The 22,687-nt window shown below is 36.5% G+C and overlaps 1 protein-coding gene across 3 annotated transcripts in view; it reads right to left on the minus strand.

Annotated features, from left to right (window-relative positions):
• CENPP (centromere protein P) overlaps positions 1–22,687 on the minus strand; it is a 165,706-nt gene that overhangs the window by 12,426 nt on the left and 130,593 nt on the right. For 2 of the 3 annotated variants that reach the window (XM_052779033.1, XM_052779032.1), the window contains 3 exons: positions 3,455–3,534; positions 913–1,004; positions 234–597 (listed from right to left, as the gene is read on the minus strand). In XM_052779033.1, the coding sequence (XP_052634993.1) occupies positions 476–597; positions 913–1,004; positions 3,455–3,534 (294 nt within the window). In that variant the 3' untranslated portion in view covers positions 234–475. Of the gene's footprint in view, positions 1–233; positions 598–912; positions 1,005–3,454; positions 3,535–22,687 lie in introns of those variants that run through there. The other variant, XM_052779034.1, reaches the window with a different exon arrangement.

Genomic DNA, 22,687 nt, shown 5'->3' on the forward strand with positions numbered 1-22,687 from the left:
CACCCTAATTTAATGAGAAAGCTATTTAACTCTTTGTTCTAGGAGTCTCTTACTGTTCTCTTGTCATTTTAAAATCACTGTACTTTTACAGAGCTGTGAAATGAAATGGATTTTTATGGACTTGATTTTGACAGTGCATGATCTTTTAACACTTTCCAGGTATCTAGAAAATGTTAAGAAGATAAACCACTCTGGGTACATTAATGATTCAGAAAGATAAATTTATAATGGAATCACTCTGTACATGTAACTATTTTATTTGGCATTTTTGTATTTAAATGGCTGTATTTATTTTCATGTCATGACAATTTATATATAACGTGCCATAATTGTACAGATAGCATGTTTTATGAGTATGGTTTCTAAATGGAAAATAACTTAATGTTTATATTCAATAAAATTATAGACTGTGTAACACAATATCTTAATTAAAACTACTTTTGAAATTTCTACCTGTTGTAAGTCATGCTGCTATTCATTTTTCCAAGCCAACCACTTTGATCAGATTCTCGAGAGCTGTCTCAATCCCAAACAGAAGCAGCATGCTTCGGAAGCAGGCAGGTGCATTTTCAATAGTTGCCATCTTCTGCTCCAAGACTGCAAGAAAAATGTAACAATGAACATTATTTTCAAACAGTTGCACTATTAACTGAAAATAGCTGTCAGCATTGTATTTTTGGATAAAACAGGTTACCTGCTGTCTGGAAGATGAAGACATACTTGTTTTTGTAAGCCCTTTTAAATTATACAAGAGGTGAAGCTTAGCTGCTTGCTAAACTGGGCTTTGTTTGCCTGGTTGGGCTCTGCAAAGATGTATTTCCTTTTTGTCTAAAGAGAGAGATGTATGTATGTTGGGCAAAGAAGGGGACAGGCGTTCTACTCAAAAACGGTCTCTGGAGTGAATGACGTTACCTTGCTCTGGTACTTTAGTCAGAAGGTCCAGAACAGGTGTAGTTCTCCCTTCTTCATCTATATGTATCTTCCAGACAATCATTAATTCAAACCTGTATCATGTGCACAGAAAAGTTAGTTAGGTGTTAACTAGGCAACTGTCTTAAAGATATTTAAAGGTTTCTTCAAAGCAGAAAGTACAGTATTGGGAGGTTCGTGCTCATTATGCTCTTTAACAAAATTCACCTCAGGTAATGCAACTTGCCCAGCTCTGTGTTTGGGAACCAGAACTACTTCTATTTGAACCAAGGAAAACCAGTAATCTATTGCCAAGGAAAGGTTCCAGGTACATTCAAATTTTCAACCTTAAGGGCTTTTTCCTCTGGTTCTTGTCTATGTCTCTCATGAAGAGTAAGCGTCCCTAGTGCAGTGGTAAAAAGTAAGAGAGGAAAAAAAAATGAGAAAGGGCACATGTCCCTACCCCATCCCTTGCATAGTATCTGTGGCCAGGTGTTGTGCTTAGATACACAGATGAGAATAGTGGTGTTCCAATAGGTTTGGAATAAAGCCCACCCCGACATTGTTAGACATGGCCTTTTTAGAATAACACACAGGGATAAACATATCCAAGGCCTAGATTACTGCATTTGGTTGCTTTTAATTTAAAAAAAAAAAAAACAAACCCATCACTACTCCTTCAAGAGTGTTTTTGATGGTTTTGCAAGGCTAATAATAATTTTCAGCTTTTGCAGGGGGAGAAGATCACTACACCACACTAAATACACACAGTTAGCTTCTGCAGGGGAAGAGTTTGTCTAGTCAAGTACACACAGGAATTACTCTAGAACTACAGTCATAGTAGTTCTGCTGCTTTCTAACATCCCATCTGCATTTTGTATTCCCCTCCAGTCCCTGCTTTTAGGAGTACTCCTGATGGCAGGGAAGGCTTTCCTAATCCAAAGCTGATCTGCACAATAACAAGTCATTTCTCAGTGCTGTTTGACCAATCATGACTGTAAAAGTTTCCTTTAAATACAATTTGTCAGCCTTTTGCCACTTCATTGTTAAAAATCCTTTGAGAATTTCTGCACAGCTTGTTCTGGGATTTTGCAAACAAATTAATATGCAAGTGTATTTTCTACCAACGCACTGAAATGATTTTTAAATTCTTGTATTTTGTGATTGTGGGTGAGAGGGAATGTGTAATAGAACTTGACACCTGTCAACATGAAGAGAAACTGTAAAATAAAGCAGCTTTATTTTGTAACTAACTGTGATGGTCCAACACAATTCATTTTGAATGAATGCATCTCAGAGTTAAAGCATTCAGTTTTAAATGGCAGCTTGGGCACTACAGTGCTGAGACAGCAGTATCTATTATGGTTTATTTGCTAGTTCCACAAACAAATGTGACAGAGGGAGCTATGCTTTATTTCCAGTTTTTTCCGTATAAATTAATGCATATTATAGCAAAGATGTAATAGGAGAAGGGAATGGTCTGGTCCCTTCACAAAATAGTTACTTTTCTTGGCCCTTACGGAATTCCTGACAGTGACAATTATATTGTCTTACATGAAACTTCAAGGATTTTTTTTTCTTTTACTCAATTTAAAAACCCAAACCTGCCAGAACATGTCTAGCAGGGAGCCCAAACAAATCCAGCATGTGTGGTAGAGTAATAATCATAAATGGCAGTGAAATGATCCCCTCCATCTAACTGATGTCCTTCTAAAACAATGGAAAAATCTAGCTGCAGTTGCTTTCAGTAATGTGCTAACTGTGATTTTCTTTCCATTCTTCAATGGAAAGAAGACCGAAGAACTGTGCTGTGTGCTCATTGTACCTCCGACCACAGAAGAAAGTATAAGCTGTAACTGACAGGCTGCCACCCTGGCCTTTGCCTGCAAGAACGGATAAGCTCCTTCATTCAGGCCCAGGGGGGGAAAATCCTGCCTTATCTCATAGAGGATGGTTGCCAGTGGCCCACCCTGTCACAATAGGAGGGATGTTGGCCTCAGCATCTCTTCTGCCTATTGCTCTGGTCATGTAATGCAGAAAGAAAACCAAGATAGAACAAATCCAGCCAAACCTGACGTTTTCTGATGCGTGAGAAGGAGGATGCATCCCATATTCCTAAACTTTGAATTTAGACTCTTCGTTGTGGCATAAGCTTCCAAAACCAAGATAGTAATAGATTTTTTTTTTTCTTAAAATGCAAATTAAAAGCCTGTGAGAGCCCTTTATTTTTTTCCACTTAGCTTTTTAAAAGAGTGGGTACACACAGTAGCAATACAATTGATTGACTTATCTAACAAGGCCACATGCACATGACCTGTATATATATATTTGCGGGGTGGTGGTGGTAATTTTTTCTCCTAGTGTTTTTAATGTGTGGCTATAGCCCTAAAATGTAACACACATCATCTAATCCCTGTGTTTAGAGGCATTATAAAGCAAAGAGTGACTTAATGTTCAAGCAGATTGATTATGTATATAGACTGTCAATACACATTTCACAATCCTTTATATATGCATAAATCAAGAAACGCATTTATTGGCTTACCCAGAATGTTTAGGGTTCCTTAGAATTATATAATCCCCCAGCAGTCCTTCTGGAAGGGTTACAATGTCAGGATATTTGCCCTGTGAATAAACAGGTTATAAAAGGGTATAAATTAGGTCAGAAAAATCAGAGTAGACAAGGTGGTTTCTAGCTAGTGCTTTCCAGTTGCAGTGGATTTTAATATGCTGCCACTTTTAGCTTGCATTTTTAATAGTTTAATAGTTAAGAGTAATGATACTAATCGTTTAAAATTCTGACATGCTTTTTAAGTTTTGATGGTTTGGTGGTTTTAGTATCATTCATGTGGTATCAAGAGATACTTAAATTTGGTCACCTCGGAGAAAAAAAAATACCTAGTATCATGCACCTGTACAAACAGGCCTTAGAAGTCCTTATGCAAGACGTAGGAAACCTTGAAAGAATATTTTTTTTAACTAAGTTCTGTTAACTTGATTTAATAACACCTTGTAATACATCACAGTTTCACAAAAAACCCCCACCAAACCTCTTACTAGTACGCTCTGGTTTGCTACTCCTTTTGAGAAACTGGATCACCGAGTTCCATACAGTGCTTTGAAGGCATAAAATAATAAAGGCAATGAGATACCAAAATAACCACTATTAACAAAATATTATGGCACAATGGAAAATGATAAAACATAAAACTACTGACTACTATTAAACTTCCATGTTACTGGGAATTAGAGCTATTCTCAGTTGCTACAGTGTGCAAAGATTGATCATCGTTCCATTACTTTGTTAGTGCATTTAATATTTTGTCTTCAATGTGTGTATCTTGAATTACCTAAGACACATAACTTTTGCTGTAACTCTATTTTAAAAGCACATAAAAGAAATGCAGAATAGTAGCTATGTAGGGATTCCTTAAAAGTTATGCAGTATGTAAGGTGACAGGTTACTCAGTGGGAAGAGATGCATATACATCAAAATAGTGAGAAAGAACACAAATTACAGCATCCTGCAGGGACATGCTATTGCAAAAGAAAACAGAATTTAGACACAGCCTGTTATCGTGAAGACTTCAACACTGTTACTTGCTTGTACTGTCTTATGTACTGGATACAAAGCTGTGTTCCAAGACTTGTAGTTTATAAAGTGTGAAAAAATCTGTCAGCCTATATCATTCTACCGCGCTCACAGGGCAAGTGGTATGTCTTACGGAAAAGGAGCAGGAGAGCTCGTCTTTGAAAAGCACTGGAGAAAATGAGTTCGGTTTTATAGGATTACGCCTCATCTGGCAGACTGAAATTGCTACCAGATGTGACCTTGCTCTGGTTTAGGAATTTATGACAAACTGAAGGGGGTTTGTGCAGAACGCCAAGTGACATAAAACACATGGAATTTGCCAGTTTTAATTTCTACAAAGTATCTAGTACTGTATTTACCATGGGGATAAAGGCCACGATCTATCCTGGGAACAAAGACACATAAGGGGCCACAAAGTGCACAGTAGTTAGAGCATGAAAACGTGGCTGCTCTAAGGTCACTCGCCTAGCAGAACAGTGATCTTTTTTCAGCTTTACTCCCTGTGGAATTATGCTCCTCTGATGACAACATAAACCAAGTTTTTTTGGCTTTCCTTCTCAATAACCCATATCTTTGATATTCATTATGTGCCTTCATTGGTCTGATATCACTGGGCTTGGAAAATCTAGCCATCTCTTGCTCCAGGTTGCAAATCCTAGAAATTTAGGATTAGCTTGCATCTGGTGAACTCAAGAGTTGAGTTCCTCGTTTACAAGAGATCCCAAGTATACCATAGCTAAACACTGAGTCATGTTTTATCTTCATCCACCCATCCTGAGACCTTTGGGAATCACAAGAGAAAAGAGATCAGAGGAACTAGATTAGAGTTCCAATTTTCAAACCGCTGTAAAATGCACCCATGACTTGTTTGGGAGTTCCTGTGTAGCTGCCATAATCACAATGCGTTTACCCCCATGGTATTTTAGTGGGTGGTATTTTATGTTGTACAGAAACCAGAGGTATCTCAAGGAAATATCAAAGCGTGTAATTTTCAGTTGTCTAAAAGCTTCCTTGTACCTGGGAGGGAGTGCATTGGTGAGTTCTGCACACAGGAAGCAGTTATTCTGGGCCCTAAATGCCAGGGGTTTGGCAATCCATCTGAATCCTGTGAGAATCTGATCTTGTGTGAAATTCACAGGATTTGGGATAAAATCCAGCTTCTTAGCAAGAAAGATCACATCTTAGCAATCCACAAAACACACAAAAAGCCAAAACACAAATACCTACATCTCTCTTCAGGCATATTACATGCTAAAATTGAAGTCATAACAGTAGCATGAAGCAGCACCTCGCCCAGAGCCAGGTAAGGAGGTGTCTGCCCATCTCACCTAAGGGTGACTCCTTAGAGTGATGGTGCAGCAGAAGCAGGAAGTAAAACTACTGCACCCAGGATTAAGCCAGCAATGCTAAACACTGACAATTTAGGGAGTAAAACCCAGGAAATGCAGTCACACAATCTACCTTTCAGGTTCCACATATCAAATGTAATGTCTATATCCCACAGGTAAAATGTGGGGTCTGGCACGTAAACAAAAAAACAGGCACACAGTATGCACAAGCTGCAATAGTCCTGACAGAACTACAATTCCAGATACTTTGTGGGTACAAGATTATCACCTCATATTCTCTGCTGTGCAACTTTTCTATGTTTTCCCCAAGGAAAAGAAAAGCCGAGGAATAAGCAGGGTAACAGAATGACCCGATCCACTGAAAGGTCTCCTGGGGAAGTCTGTAACTCCTATGGGATTTCGTAAAGTGGACACCGGGCAACTGAAAGATAGCACGTCAAGTAGCGCGACACCAGATGGGAAAGATCAGCTACAACTGCATTAAGCAAAACCTGACTTTAATCAAGAAATATCTTTCCTCAGATGACTTTTAAATGTCAGTTTATGATCAAAACCAAAAGCCCATGCTATTATTACTTCTGGACGGAAATTGTTTTTCCAGCTCCTTCAGGAGTCCAAGCAGGGAATCTTATGGGAACTTTTGTCTAAAACAGAAATAGTCTCAAATCACAAAGGGACGACCATCATGATGGAATACACAGTCTTCCCTTTCTCCCATGACAGAGTTTACACATACACACACACAGAGCCATCCGAGTGAACACACTTGGAGTATCTATTTTTAAACAAAATGTATTATTCTTCAGCTGTTGAAAATTGCATTGCAATTTTCTGCATACTAAAACTCTTCTAAGGAAGATGTTTTAAGTTATTCAGCTTAAGAGCCATAACTAAGGATGCAAAGCAAAATTGGCAAGGCAGAAGCTATACTAAAAGCAGAGAAATTTGCTTCTAAACCCACTTATGAAGAAAATACGCTACTCTGCTCTTAGATGGAACAATAAATAGTTAACAATCACTCATTACTAATTTTGAACTTGGCATTATGTAAGAAGGACTGTATATAAGAGTGCTAAGCAAGTCATGCTGCTATGAGTCCCTCCACAGGTGTAAGCTACTTCTAAACTTACCAAAGATGCTATGTTTAGGCTCTGATTGGGGGTGATTTATACATATGTTTTGCTCAGCTACGGCCACAGTATCACCCACTGCAGTCACACACATGGTGGTAGCATCAAGGCCTTAAATAACAACATCAACGTAACTTCAGGAATGCACATTGCTAAAATATTTGGTGCTAAGTTCACCAAGAACTCCTATCCTCACGTCACAAACTATGTTAATCTGTCATAAACTGAATGTTGCGCATACATTTTCAATCAATTATCTTCCTAGAAATGTAATTTAAGTTGCTTTGATGAGTTTCATTTTTAGCTACTGGACAATACATTTGTTAATGCATTTCAATTAACTAAAATATTTTATCCTGTCAGACAGCTGTCACCAACATGAAAATATAACAAGGATTTATACTTTCCTGTATTTTTAAAGCACGGTGGCAAGCCCTAAGTCAATGAAAAATTTCTCCAGAAATTTAACTTTTCTGGTACCAACATGCACCTCAGACTTCAACAGATAAGACAAAACAGTCTGCCAATACAATGTGGTTGAGAAATGAGTAATACTGTATCTAAAAAGAAATGCATCCCATTTTTTGTTCTTTCCTTCCTCTCCACTGCTTGATTGGGTAAGAGCAGCACTGTATAAACTGATCTACACTCAAAATCTGAATACAAGGATGAAAGAAAAACCTGTAATGTAGGCAGAAGAAGATATACAAGATAGCCATGGTTTTGAGAAGGTTTTTGTCTCAAAGTTGCATTTTCTTGAGACTTCTTTTGAACTGAAAATCAACAGGAAAAGTCTGGAACCTTTAGAATACGCAGGGAGAAGGGCAACCCATTGCCTGCAGATGCCGCAACTTTGTTGCATGCTGAAGTTGATGTTCTTTACGCAGAAGTTTTTGCTGTACAATGGCAGTGTTTGCATATTTTTAATAGAATACTGTAAACACTACCAGTGTCATTAAATATTATGCTCAAAGCCTGAAAGGTCTGAAATTTGACTATGGAAAGTGCCGTATCACAACATTCAGTAAAACACTTCTGGTCTGATGAACTGGAATTACTGAGTCAGAAAGACAAGGGGAAAATTCCCACAGAAAGACCTTTTGGTTTTAACATGTTACATGTTAGATTACATTTCACCTCAAGTTTCATTTAAAGGAGCTTTTAAAAAGTATATAAAGAAAAAACATGGTAATTACAATTTAAATGTATGAGCATAATCAGCAAATCTACAGTATGTCTCCTTAGGGATTTGTTTAGTATCCACCAAACAGAAAGCATTAGATAAATAGGAGGAATACAAATTTTTAGGTGTTTTTACAAAGAAACCCATTGTTATAACTGCTACTCTTACTTAAATGATTCCAGCATTATAAAGACAATGTCAACTGTGGGCAAACCGAGCACACTCCACTGCTCTAAATCTGGCCAAATAAACAAACACCCGCCCATTAAATAACTACCCAACACCAACATAAATTATTAAGTTATTGTTAAATTCACTAGCTTTGTCTGCCAAGATTTGTTCTTGTATATGTAAAACTGATGCAAATGTAAAGTGACTGAATTTCCGCTTATTTTTCAGAAGCGTCAGTTGCACAGGTAAAATATAGACTCATAAAATCTTACAAGCTGACATGTTTAAATCTTTGTTTCTTCAGCAGCTTAATACTGGAAACAAAGGTCTTTTGGAGCTCCTGGGGTATTTGTAAGGCTTAAACATTTATATTTTGAAGGAAAAAAACATTTCATCCCATGCACATATTTTTTGGTTGAAAATGAAAGTATTCTTTATATGTCATTTCATATCCTCTTTAGTATCTTTCTGTGGAAACAAATTCTGTATTATCTAAAATCTGTATTTGGTACATAGAGTATTGATTACATTACACTTCAACTTTTACACATGGACTTTTGCTTTAAGGTATGTAATGAGCCAATGGGACAAGAATTAGAAGATGCAGTGAATCCTCAATCCGCTGCTTTTCCCTTGTACAGCCATTTACTGTGTGTATGTACATACATGACAACATATCCACAGTTTTAAACTATTTCTGTAAGTTTTTGTTTTTTCCTTTAAATGAATTCCACTACAGCAATAGAGGAACATTTAGAAAGCGATTTATCCAGAGTTACACCATTATTATCTACTGATATTTGGAGCAATGCTGTGGCTATTCCCTAACTCAGAGCAATGCAGAACTGGGATCTCACTAAAAGTCAGTATTTTTTAATTTTAGTTTCTAGAGCAAGGAATTTAATCAGCATCCCAGTTATGGAAGTATCTCATAATAGCATACTTTGGGAATCAGTGTCCCCACTCCTTGCTTGATCTGTCTCTGTCCATTGTATAAGTTTGTGACAGATCTTCATAGAATCATAGAATCATTTAGGTTGGAAAAGACGCTTAAGATCATTGAGTCCAACCGTAAACCTAACACTGCCAAGTCCACTGCTAAACCATGTCCCTAAGTGCCATAGAACTGTGCAATTAGAGTAAGAAATGCAATACCTAATTGCTGAGGTAGCATTCCACAAATAATTTGAATACCTAGGCTCAAGAAAAAAAAAATCTCATTCTAAGTTCCCTCTATACTAAAACATATGGAACATTAGAAACACTTAATGTAACACAAAATATTTCTGTATTTCTCAAACGGTAGCTACCACTGCACAAAACCCACTCGAACAACTCCACCTTCTGCACTCTAGTATAATTTTACGGTAATTCCACAAGATGCAAATCTCCATTTATTGCCTCTCCTCATGCAGAGATCTATTCATACTTTAAACGTTAAAGATGTTTTAAAAACCTAATAATGCTGTATAAATTCTATTCACTTTTATACTTGGCTTTAAAGAAAAAGTATGGCTGAGGGCAATATCTGTTGGATTAACAACACTGATGTTTTGGGGAGGGCTGTGCGTGCTTAAATAATATTTTCCTATTGGCCATTTGGTCATAATGAGAGTCAGACTTGAGTAACAGACATAGAAACATGAGGAAACCTAGCATCAACACAGCCCTACTTGACCAGATTTTTTTTTTTTTTTTCAGGACTAAACCCAAATATCCATGCTAGGAAACAGGTATTGCTGAAGCCTCAGCACCAAATGAAGTTCTGTGTCCAAACCAACATGTTCTAAGGGCAAGATGCTCAAGTAAGGTGTACTATTAGCTTCTGCATCACCCACTTCATATGGCTTTGTGAAGACAAACAGAGACAGTTTGGTCTGTGCCTGAAAGAGAACAATGTTGTAACCTAAGGTTAATGATTTAAATTAGAGCAAAATATGGTAATCTTTTCAGGAAACAGACAGTGCGTTTAACTAAATCTCAGTTAAACCATAAAACTACAAACACTATTAGCACATCAGAGGTCAACTTTCATCAGATCATCAGCATATGCTTAGGAAGATGGCAGCATGCTTTTATTTTTGGATAAGCATAAATATCAATTTGAAGAAACTAGGATTTGTAATAAATCTTAGCTATGAAACTAAGCTGTTATATCTACTGCTGCAGGAGAAAAACTTTGACAAAACCTGTTTTTAAACAACAAAATATGAATTATAGAATTATAAAAGAGAAACATTTTATAAATGTGCTCTTGCATGCCTTTTTTTTTTAATGTCTACACTGAAAACTGCCTAAAATGCTTTGCAAGGGCTAGAATTATAATATCGTCAAATATTCAAAGACTGGCACATTGGATGTTTAAAACAAAGGATCTCAAATGTCACCATGAAGTTTCTCATTTTGGGCAATTAAAGGAACTGAAACCAAGAAAAGATAAAGCACTTTTCCCCTTCAACTAAATTACACGGTATAAAAACACTGTATTTGCAAAATGGATTTATGAAACTTCACCACTCGTAATTATGTCTCAGAATAAACACATCTTCCATCTTCCCATCTAAGTAAACATTTTACTCAAGTAAAACAGTCCTGCTGGTTATCTGTGTTATGGAAATGACACAAAACTACAAGTGTGATTAGAACCAAAGAACAAGTTTACAAAAAGAAATGCGTAATGAAAAAGTAGTTTTGTTTATGTGGCAGTCATATTACATCTCACACACTGCTCAGTTCCTATCTTTTAAAACTAAAAGCACAAGTGATACTACCAACATGCGTGTTTCCCTTTTAGTAGAGGAAAGTAGCAAAAAGGAGAATTTTGGGGGCAGACTTGAGGAAAAACAGTATGAATGCCAACCTGGACAGGGGAAATCATTGCAGAAAATGTTTACCAAAATTTCCTTACAAGCTCGGGATATGCCTCGTTTCCTCCAGTAGTATACATACAGCTGGCTACTTGAATGAAAATTGCTCTGCATGCACCTAGCTTCAGACCTGTATTTTTTAGCAGACCAGATCTGTAACTCAAGAGTTATAGATCACTTCGCTAAGATTCAATCTTACAAATACCTCTTAAGGTTAAGTCAATGCTTTACGCTAGTACCTGAAACCAGCTGGGAGGAAGTCTTACTCACTGCCAGCCCAAAACCCATGTAGCATTAGTAAATTGCCAATGAAGTTTCTTTGCTTTGTTCTTTTTTCCTTTTTATCCTCCAGTTGATTACAGCTTCTCTTTTTTTGGCCCCTACCCTATTTCCATTTGCCATTTATTTTCCTTCTTTCACATTTCCATAACATTATTTTTCATGCTTGAGTCAACCATGATTCTACAGTACATGATTCAGTTTGTCACTATTCGCTATGTGACTATTAATTTACCATGCCATTTGTATTTTCATAATGGGATCAAGGCTGCATGTCTACAGAAGAGCTAAACCAGCACTACCCAGGCACAAGTACACATACTACTGTGTCTCTTATAAAGCATTTCCTTTCAATATCACTTTGTCATATGGTAACCATATGTTTATCTGCAACTTAATTACAGCCGACTGGGAATAAATTAAATACATACTAGAGGTTTATTTTTAAAATGTGAGGAAAAATAGAATTAAATGAAAATGAAACCTTGGAAAGAACAGGAAGGGGTACATAATAAACACTTAGTGGGGACAGGAGTTGCAGATGTTTTTTCTTTACTTTTTTTCTTAATGGGGAAGAGATAAGTCTTCTCTCCATTATTTCTTTAAAACTGTCGAGGCAAAAGATTTCCACTAGTTTATGAAAAATTATACTCCTGGCCAATGATGTGTGCACATTTACAAACCAATGTTTCTAAAAGCAACAGCACCAAGGTGCTTTATTCCATGTTTGTTTCTATAGTAAATAGGCGTATTGGAAATTAGAATACACTTCTCCAGAACAGCTGAAAAGACTTGCAGGCTTGCTCACTTTGCCTTCAGAGACTTCACATTTGCCCACTGGACACCCTGGACCACACCTAGGTTCCAAAATTATCTTCACCTATTAATGCTGCTCTCTTGGACTGGAAAACCTGAAGATTACAGTGAGCCACGGGCAAGAGGCTAGAAAGGAGCCCAGAAACCAAGAATGCTTCTGCTGCTACCAGATCAACTTCAGTACAATCCTGTGAGATGCATCATCTGGAACTGACTGCCTGGATGTTGCATGGCTCACAAAAGCCTGTCCTCCTCCTGGAAACAAGTCTACCAGACTTATTAATCAGTGTAAGAATATACACAGAACAAGCTTGCCATCTGCTACTCAGGGACAGCACATTCCCCATCGTTTACTCCTGTATCAGATATTATTGATTATCCACTTAAACTGAAGAATCATATCCTCTGAATTAGCTCTGGCTTTCTCTTTGCCTTTTTAAGTTTAAATAACCCCATTTTTCTAAATTTAAATTTTAGGGTTTACTTGTTATTTTATTTAACTTTTAAAATACACTGTCTTAATACTAAGAGGGCTGTAGAGCCATCCTCTGCATAGTTGTCTGCACAGCTCCACGTCCAGGACTTACTAATTGATTTGTTTTTTGTGGGAGAGCATTAACACTGCACCTAGGCATTTCTGTCAGTGGAAACCCACAGTAAACCAGTAGAGCTCAGTAGTTCTGTTCTTCCTCCACATGTTTACTGACATACTAGTTTTCATTGTATTTTATTTTGAAACCCCTACCCTACCTCTGCAGTTAAATATAATTAAACAATTCTCGATGATAAACTTAATATAAGGCACAGTGGGGAAAACAGCAGGTATGTCTAATTTACCAAAGAGATACTAAGCAGTCAAGGACAGTACAGAGACACAAAAAAAGTTATGAAAGGAAAAAAAGATGCCACGTTACAGAACAGCATGAAGAATCAACAATTTGGGAAAAAATAACCGTGAGCCAATTTTTCAATAATCTGAAGGAAGTAGACTAGAAGAAAGGCACTTTTAGGAGGGAAATTAAGCTAAGTTTGTGTTTTCTTCCATTACAACAGAAGCAAGTTACTTTATAAGATCTTTAAATATTTTTCTGTATAGAAGATGCTGCAAGATTCTCTCTAAGCCTTTTTGTTGGCTTAATAAAAGGGTCCAGGACTCCATAAAGCAACTTGGATTTGAAATACCACAGCAAAGTTGATAATCAAGTGTGACCCAACTTGCTTTTGTACAGTTTACATTATCAAACTTGTCCAGACAGCAGATTTTAACATAATATAAATAAAAGCATCTGAATTTAGTTAATGACTTGGCTCTGAAGCTGTGTTAGTTTTTTTCCAGGCACCCTGATTCATTTAAAAAAAAAAAAAACAAACAAAAAAACCCCCCAAAAACCCAAAAACCATAGGACACAACGAAGAAAATCTAGTTCATCTAAGTAAGGTCCAGTTTGCATTTACTTTTTTAAAAGCGTGACTAAAAAAGTTTTTAGACAAGGTATTCAGCTTATGTTCATTGTTTACTCTTGTGGTCATTTCATCTTGACCATGGATCAGGTAGAAGATAAAAGTGCACAATTAAGGACCAGAGTCAGTCAACTACTGTTAATGAATAAAACTCCATTAATTTCTACAATTAAAAAAAACAGCTGCCCATTGGTGCAGTAACTGGAGTTCTTTGAGATATGTTATCCCTATAAAGATCATGTCCCTGCCTCAGATGAGAGAATTTTTCCCTTGACTTCATTAGCCAGTGTGTCAGTTCATGTGGCCAGCCGGTAATTACCATAAACACAATATACTCAAAATACATATTACCAATTGTTATGTGGCATGAAGTTATTTTTAATAAGTTTCATCTGCCTGCAAGGTTTTTTTGTACTATAGACTCTGCAGAGAGAAACTCAAAGCAAGAAGGATGGCACACAGTAAAGGACAGAATAAAATAATCTAATAAACTTCAGTTATTATTACTTATTAACACTGACTGCCAATTAATAGACCAGATATAGAAAAGGTTTTTGGGGTCTTGTTCAAATAAAGCTTAGAGAACTGAAAGAGTCTGAAGAGTTATTCGCTTCTATGTGGGTAAACATTTATTTTACCTGGTAAAGACACGTTATGTCCATAGACCCAACTGGAACATCTAAAATGCCAGTTTTCATTTCTCACCAAGAGATATAAACTGTTTAAGAGGTCAATCTCTTGTCACTTAGAGCAAACTGTCCAACAGCAGAGAGGGTTTTGGTCAATTAGTAGCCATCAAATCTGCTTGTACTATCACGTTGATATCTTAAGAAAATAGTAGCTGTACTGCAATCTTTACTGGACACCAGCGACAAAGGTGCAATCCTGTGTTGGCACAAAACCAAACAAAAAACTTCTTGCATGACTTGCACTCAAGAGTAAAGATATGCTCCCTTTTTAGTTCCACCCAGATTTGATATCAGTGGATGAATGACGATGTCCACAGCATAATTCCCTACTGCATGTCGTACAATAATACTCATTTATCTAGCTACAATAAGGACCAGGTTTTCCTTAAACATATGCAGATATGTATGTAAAATGCATTCTCATATAAATCAGTGCTTATTTTCACAAATAGCATTGTATTATTATTATTATTATTATTCCTGAGCATCAGAAAAAGGTTTAACATCTGCATTAGGTGAAAAGTGAAGCTTTCTATAAAACCCTATGCTGTAGATACATTAAAATCTTTGGCATAAAACATCTTCTTTTACTGGCTCTACAAAGCATTATATTTAGGGCAGTCAACAAAAATTTGCTGGTTATTAACACTTATCAGTTGCCTCAAATATTCTGCTTATATGAAAATAAATATTAACATGAAACGCTAACACGCCTGTTGCTATCAACAAGAGAAGGAGCCAGTCCAGCTGAAAAGACCCCGAAAGCTTTAAACCCACTGAATTCCTTTCATGTAATACCCAAATACAGTTCTTCAAATCTGGCTGTCAAAAGCATGACATTTCAGTTTATCAAACACATTCTTAGTATAAACAAAAGTGACACAGGAAATGCTCTTGAGAAGACCCAAGCATCTGCAAGAAGAGATTTATAGTACACAAAAACATTTTACAATTTATAATGATTGTACATGTAAGAGCGTAAACTTGTCAATCCACTGATAAATAATAGGCTCACAAAAGTGGTCAAGTATCCTCAAACTTTGATCTACTAAATTACTTCAATAAGAAAGCGGCAAAAACCCAAATAACAAAACAGAAAAAAAAATAGGAACTATCATTACACAGAAAAACTGTAACACTATTCACTCTGCAATTTTGTAGTATACTTTAGACCAAGTCTCTCAGAACAAGGATGATTTTGAGTCAAATATTTGTATACTGCCAAGTACAAAAGAATTTAGGGCAGTGATGAGAATTCTTTAGTGTATCCACTAGGAGAAATCACATGCAGCTGCCAGGCAAAAACATTCTTATGCTCCACCTTATTTGTTTTTTAAATGCCAAAGTTGCAGTCACCAAGAATGTACGGTGATGTGTGTATATAAATATTTGTTTTATTGCTAGGTACTGCTACAATACAAAGAAGTAATAGTAATACTAATACTAGCTGTCAGTGTAATTCATTCACTTTCAATGTAACCCTGAGGCATTTTTTAATTTGAATTTAAATAGCGGTTATTGCAGAAACATTTCAAACAACTGTTGGTAACAATAAATTTTGTTCATATAGAAGTCCAGTTGAAAGAAAATTAGCTAATATTACAGCTTAACTGCCTCTTTTTTCTTCTTCAGCTTTTCAAACAATCAGTTTAATTCTCTTGTGTTTTTAAAACTCTAGGGAAGTAAAGTAACACAAACATTCATGCATATAAACCTAGCGTATGTTTAAAGCTTTCTTTTTTGCAGTTGTATCCTAACAAGAAGATTAGTCCTAACTCAACAACATAAAGCTGTAGAATAATGCACGTTTGCAGTGTGGATACTGGAGCACCAGCCTTTGCCACAACGTGCTTTTACACTGTTGGATTTGAGGAAGCACAAGAAGGCTTCAAGCCTTCTAGTCCCTGTCTGCACGCATCCCAAATTCCTCCGCAAACTCTCCCCACAGCTACCAACTGTTTTCCACACAAACCAATGGCAAAATGCCGCTGTTTGGCCTGAGCTACTGGCAACTCCAGACGGAATGATCATGGATCTAGATTGTGGAATGACTTCAGGACTGTTGGAATTCAGCATGCTTTGCAAAAGGACTAAGTTAGTAATGCATGGCATATAGCAACACATTGCTTTGATTCAAAATGGCATGCTCAGCAATTCCACAATCATTTGGGTTATTAGTAAAGTCAGTTTAGGAAGGTACAACTGATGTCAGTGGTATTGCTCTTTTTTCTCTAGTATTAACAGCTCAGTGAAAGGGGCATGCCCTTCAGGCTTTGACCTGATGGCCTACACAGATGAACTGCTAATTGCATAAGCATATGATTGATCACTAATTCTATTAATTAATGCCATAGACTAACTGGGTACTCAAAATTTCAAGTTTCCCCACAAAGTAAGAGCAATATTTTAAAAGATTTTATTTTATTATACCATTTCAATATAAGCAACAGTGCAGAATTTTCCAGCATTCTAATTCAAGCCGCAATAAATGAATCTCTAATTATTTGAGGTATATTAACAGGACAAACAACACAGAGTCATATGAGAAGCACCAAAAATCCAATGTTTGATTTTATTGTATGTACATGGAGAAAAAGAGAGAGAGAAGCAACAATAACAAAGAGAAAAACAAGGAGAAAGGATAAAAAAAAGGAAAAGAGAGGAAAAGGGGCAAGTACGAGTAAGCAAAGAGCAAGATCAAAAAGTTTGGTAGTAATAGGCATATGAGTAAAAATGGTTCAAGAAAAAGGAAAATAAAGCAACAAACAAAAGGAAGATTTTGCATTCCCAGAATTTAAACATGTAGTTATCTCCAGCTTGTTAACACTCAAAGACAGGCTATGTTTCCAAATCCAAGCTGAGTCTCATAGCAGGAACTGTAAGGTATACACAGATAATCCAATTGTTAGGTAGGAAAATTTTGAGAAGAAAGGCAAGCACTATAATGTTATTTAAAAAGCAGTTCTGAATTACTTCGATATTCATTTTTTCCCCTGTAGAAAGACCTCTGGATGACTCTTCCAAAACACACTGCAAACTAACATTTGAGGCCTCCAGCATATTCTTCATCTTTGGCTTTTTCTATTTTTTCCCCTCTCTGTTTTGGAATTAGCTCTTGTATTAGCATTTACTTGCAGCTGCCCCTGCCAGTGCAAAAGTAGCATCGTCTAGACTATGTACATATTTATGCCTCTTAAAAATAATTCAAATGATAGCTCTACAGCTCTTATAACTCCAAAACCACATTTCTCATTTCTAACATATCCTGTTCCTCTATTAATTCAGAATTACTGTCTCTCTAACAATTCAATCCTTATTAAATCATAGGATCTTTCCTGTTAACTTCTATGAGACAAAGATGTCATAACATACAATCACCAAAGTACTCGCTGTGAATGTACCTTATAAAATCTCCCAACTCTTGGAAACAAAACCAGCAAACATGTCTGACAAAATCAGTTTATTCCACCTTGTAACAACACACATTGTGTAATACAAGTAAAGGCCATGAAGGGAATAAAGAATTACATATCAATGCTTGCTCCAAAAGATAGTATAAAAATCACACACAAATAGTCCTTCTGCCTTCCCAACTGCTTTAATAACCCCTGTAGTATGTGGGGAAAAGAAAGCCTTTTCCAAGGATTCAATCACACAGTTGAAATACTATATCTTTTAATTTATTTTGACTACTACTCTTAATCATGCTAACTTTCTTTAAGCTAGTGGTAAAAATTCACTACCAGATGCAATTACATCTTCATTTTGTTACGTAGATATACTTTGGTGACAATAGTTGCCATTTCTTCCCATTTGTCTATCTTGATTATTAAAAATTTAAGTTCATGCATGCTTGCAGAACAAAACAAATGCCACCCTTATTCTAATATGTTGTAGAGCTGTCCTGCTGGGAACAACCTTATGGTGCACTATCATACGGAACATGCTGGAGCATTACCATAGATGGATGCATTAAATTAGTGTTAAGAGCAGCAGTTCTTTGATGCAGGTGAATACTTACTCCATTTATGAATTGCTTTTCATCCCATAAGAACAAAGTACAGACATTAATGACAATAATTTCATTTTACAGTCCAGAAGATAGACAGACAGAAAAACCATTTTACTTATTTAATTCGATTTCATGAGAAAAATAGGTTTTGTCTTGGCTGAGAGCTGCTGCTCTAACCAGTAGGCAGAGGTACCTCTGCCCAGTCTTCCCTTCACTGAATTATGGATACAGAAAATAAATACAACTTTTCAAGATTTTAGATGGTTTAGAATTATTTTAAAAATATTAAATACTAATCTTAGATTTACAGTACTTTGTAAGACACAGTGGCTCAAGAAATTTACACTTTACAGTGTAACTGAAAAACAAGAAAATCAAAATGAAACAGCCTGCACCCCCAACAAATCCCAAACTCTCTGAAGGTATGGTTAAAAACAAACTTATGATTTTAAATTATGACACTATTCAAAGAGCTGCTAAGCTGATGAATCTTGTGCTACAATATAGTTTGCTTTAATCAAGGCTTTTTAATACTCATCAATTAAAAAATAACCCTTACTCCATTGCAAGTTGCTGGCTTGTTTTATGGCACAGCTTTGAGTTAGGTTTACTGAACTCAATCTTTTAGAAATTCACTCATAAAAGGAAAAAGGGCAATTAAAGCAAACAACATGAGTTCCCTTGCAACTGATGTGCTTGTAAATGGATTATGAATAAAGCAGTACAGAAGCAGCAAAATGTTTTAAAGCAGAAAATGAGCAACTAATAAAGAGGAAATAAGTTAATCACACTCAGAGCTGCTGCAAACATTTTTGAGTATACTCCAATCTGCCACTGAAATAATAAACAAATGTTACTATAAACAAACATGATAATGTCCCCAAATATGGTCCATATAATCTCAAATTCTTGTTACTCCACTTTCTACGTCCTAGTATTTTCTTACTTGACAAGTAAGAAACTACAGCATTACTTCACACCTTTCATTGTAACTTCTGCAGTACGACATTTACCAATGCATCCATTTACAGACTCATTTCTCATCATCCATTTTAGCTGGGCTTATGGATGCTCAGCCACAAGATTAGGTAGCTACTTTCTTGAACTGACTCTGCGTTAAAACTGCTAGATTAAAATCAGCTGACAAACCACTGTCTCAGTAATTGGCTTTCTTTTTTTCTCAGAACATTTGCTTATACAGCAGTAGGTTTGATTAACAGATACATATGCATTAGACTTAGTACAGCTAATTCAAGTACCAGTAATAGCAATGCCACAACAGCACATCCTTCTTTGGTGGCCTGCCTACTTGAGCAGACAGGTTGAAACTGCCTGTGCCGTCACTATTGGTATTTCACCTAGCCAGTTAAAGCTAATATGGACACGTCAACACACTCTGCAATGACATCTCAGCAAGTTATGCATAGCCATGATGCTGTAAACTCAATCTGATATCATTTAAGTGAAGCTCATACAACAGAAATATTTTCATAACAAACTATGAGATTATTTTCTCTTTCATTCAAATAACCCAAAGTACTACTGAAAGGCAAGAATGCCACACACTGTCTACATCTATGTATCTTTTTTTTTTTAATTAAAAAACCCAAACTGCCAAAACCCAAACCCAATCTGAAAACAAATTTGCCAGGTTAAACCACATATAAACAAAGAGGTACCAGAAAGATCATTAATTTCACTGAAGAAGAACACATACAATTACTCTGAACTGTTCTCTCAAAATTATTGTATGTATTTTGACACTCTACTCTTTCAGCTGAAATAAATGGCTCTTCACATATAGAATATCCATTAACTGGTTCCTTCCACACTCATTAGTTTTACTCTACAGTAATTGCATTAACATAAACAGAATTACTTATAATTTAAACTTGTAGGTGATGGAGTAAAATCCCACTCCATCCCAGTAAATACAGTAGATAATGTACCTTTGTTCCACATGTGGTATATCATAATCACGCAATCATTATTGAGACAAATGATTTGCAAAAACTGTCTTGCTCTCATACTCATGACATATGGACAACTGTGCCATATTAAAATTACAAGAGTCTGAATTGCTCTGCTATGTGTGGAATATGTTTCCATGGTTTTCAAAAGCCTTTAGACTACAGAAGGTGAGGAAAACAGTTAAATTCCACACATACAAGAGAAAAATTGTATCAATAAAAAAGCACTCTACTTGAAGCAAAACTTCAAGTAAATGAACCTCAAAGATTTTTATAAAATTTAACAATTTCTGAAAAAGCAAAATATATTTATCCATCACAGTAACATAGATTGGAACTAACCAGTTAGACAGGTTGTGGCTAATGTGTACAAGAAAACTCTGAAAAGCTCTTCTGCAAGTCATGTCTCGGTATGTAAGATCAGTACATAGTGGCCCTGTGTCAATGGGGACCTTTAAATGCTACCCAAATGCAAACCATTACAGGTCATTCAGTCCTCCCAGGTCTGGGATGAAGCTGGACTAGAGGCACAGTTCTGTATAGAGTACAGATCATTCCAAGAAAGAAGTGAAGATAAATATAATAAAACAAAACTGCTGAGTCATTAAAAGTTATTTAAGAGCATATAGGATGATTCAAACCAAATTCTCTTCAACTCACTGGGAGCTGGTATCCTATTTCTTGTTTAGGGTAAAAAGAAGTAGCTTGTTTCAGTCGGTTTCTGGCAGAACAGATAGCTATCTCAGGTTATTTCTGCATGGAAATGCGTTGTTTTAAAGTATGGTTTCATAAAACAAGTATCCAGGGACAGCTTAAGCTATTCCCATCCTCCCTGCTTTCCTCCATTTTCTCTCCACCAGCTAGCTACTGCCCCCTCAGCTCTGCCAGCAGAACTGCTTGGGTGGCTACACCGTCTGTCGGTCCAGAAAGCAAAACAGGAAAAAATGGCATTAGTTCTCTCCATATGACTAATAGCACAGCCACAAAACCAGTAGCAGGATAACAATCTGGAGACAGCACACCCCAGCACTCAGACAGGAATGCATAATACTGCCACTGAAGATTTCATCTCCTCACACGGCTGTTTCACTCAAACAGCTGCTGTACAGAGAGCAAGCAGGATGGATGAAAGAATAGCTTAAGTACTTCTCAAAACACTTCAGCATTGAAACTGGCTAAAGGCAAATAAATACTCTTAGGTCAAAAGCTCTGCTCAACATCCACATGGAACTGCTCTCTAAGCAGCAGAGCCAAAAGACAAAATACCTTTAATGAAGAAAGGAGCTCTGGGTAAGAACAGTGACTGACACCTCTATGAAAGTTAGGCTTGTCTGAGCCACAATTGAGACATGGGGAGTTTTTGGATGCGACATTAACAGAAAGCTTTTGATGTTCCTGCTACTGCAATGAAACAATATTGCAGTTCCAAAGTAGTTGATTTTTTGTCAGATTGCCATTTTCCAAAATAAATAACTGTTAGTTTTGAACCGAAACCCCCCACGCTGTGCAAGCTTTTAGACACAGAATAGTGCAAGACCTAAACTAGGTTTGGAGACTCAGTAGATAGGATGTGTTGACACAACAGTAATTATCAATTACAAGGGAACCCCCTCACATTGTTTCAGAAGTCCCCTCCTCAGCTGCAAGCTTCTCCTCATTATCTTGTATCATGAAAAGAAAACTGTTTCAGAAATAACTCTACTTGTTCTTCACTCATCTGATGAGTCCTCCAGTTAACAAGGGAAAGAGAATGCAAAGGATTTACTGCAAAGAAAAGGTAGAAATTACAATAAAAAGGTAAACTGGCAAAGTCTTTCTGAGTTCTGGGAAAAAACCAAACAATGCTAATACTCGCCTTCAGCAAGACATGTTTATACACAACACAAACACAGTCAGTTTGCTTTTAGCATTTCCCTCATCAACATGACATGGAGGGAATTGTGCCGGAGTTTCAGGAAATATGCAACTCCCATTTTGCACAAGTTTGGCCAGAAATGCTAGTCAGATCATAAGGCAAACATAAATAATCACGTCATGAGGTGTTTTGAACTTGTAATCAATCCTGAATTTTCTGCCCTGGGGAATTACAAATCCCTAGATATGTGATAATCATAAAAATACCAATATGGTAGTACACATTAAATTTAAAAATTAGATAATTTGTACATACACACACGCATATGTATCCCTGCCATTTTTCCCCCTCAAATTCTCACTGGTAGCGCACTGCAGAATTGCTGTACAAGTAATTTTTCCCAT

The sequence above is a fragment of the Harpia harpyja genome, chromosome Z, assembly GCF_026419915.1.
Source record: "Harpia harpyja isolate bHarHar1 chromosome Z, bHarHar1 primary haplotype, whole genome shotgun sequence".
NCBI classification, from domain to species: Eukaryota; Metazoa; Chordata; class Aves; order Accipitriformes; family Accipitridae; genus Harpia; species Harpia harpyja.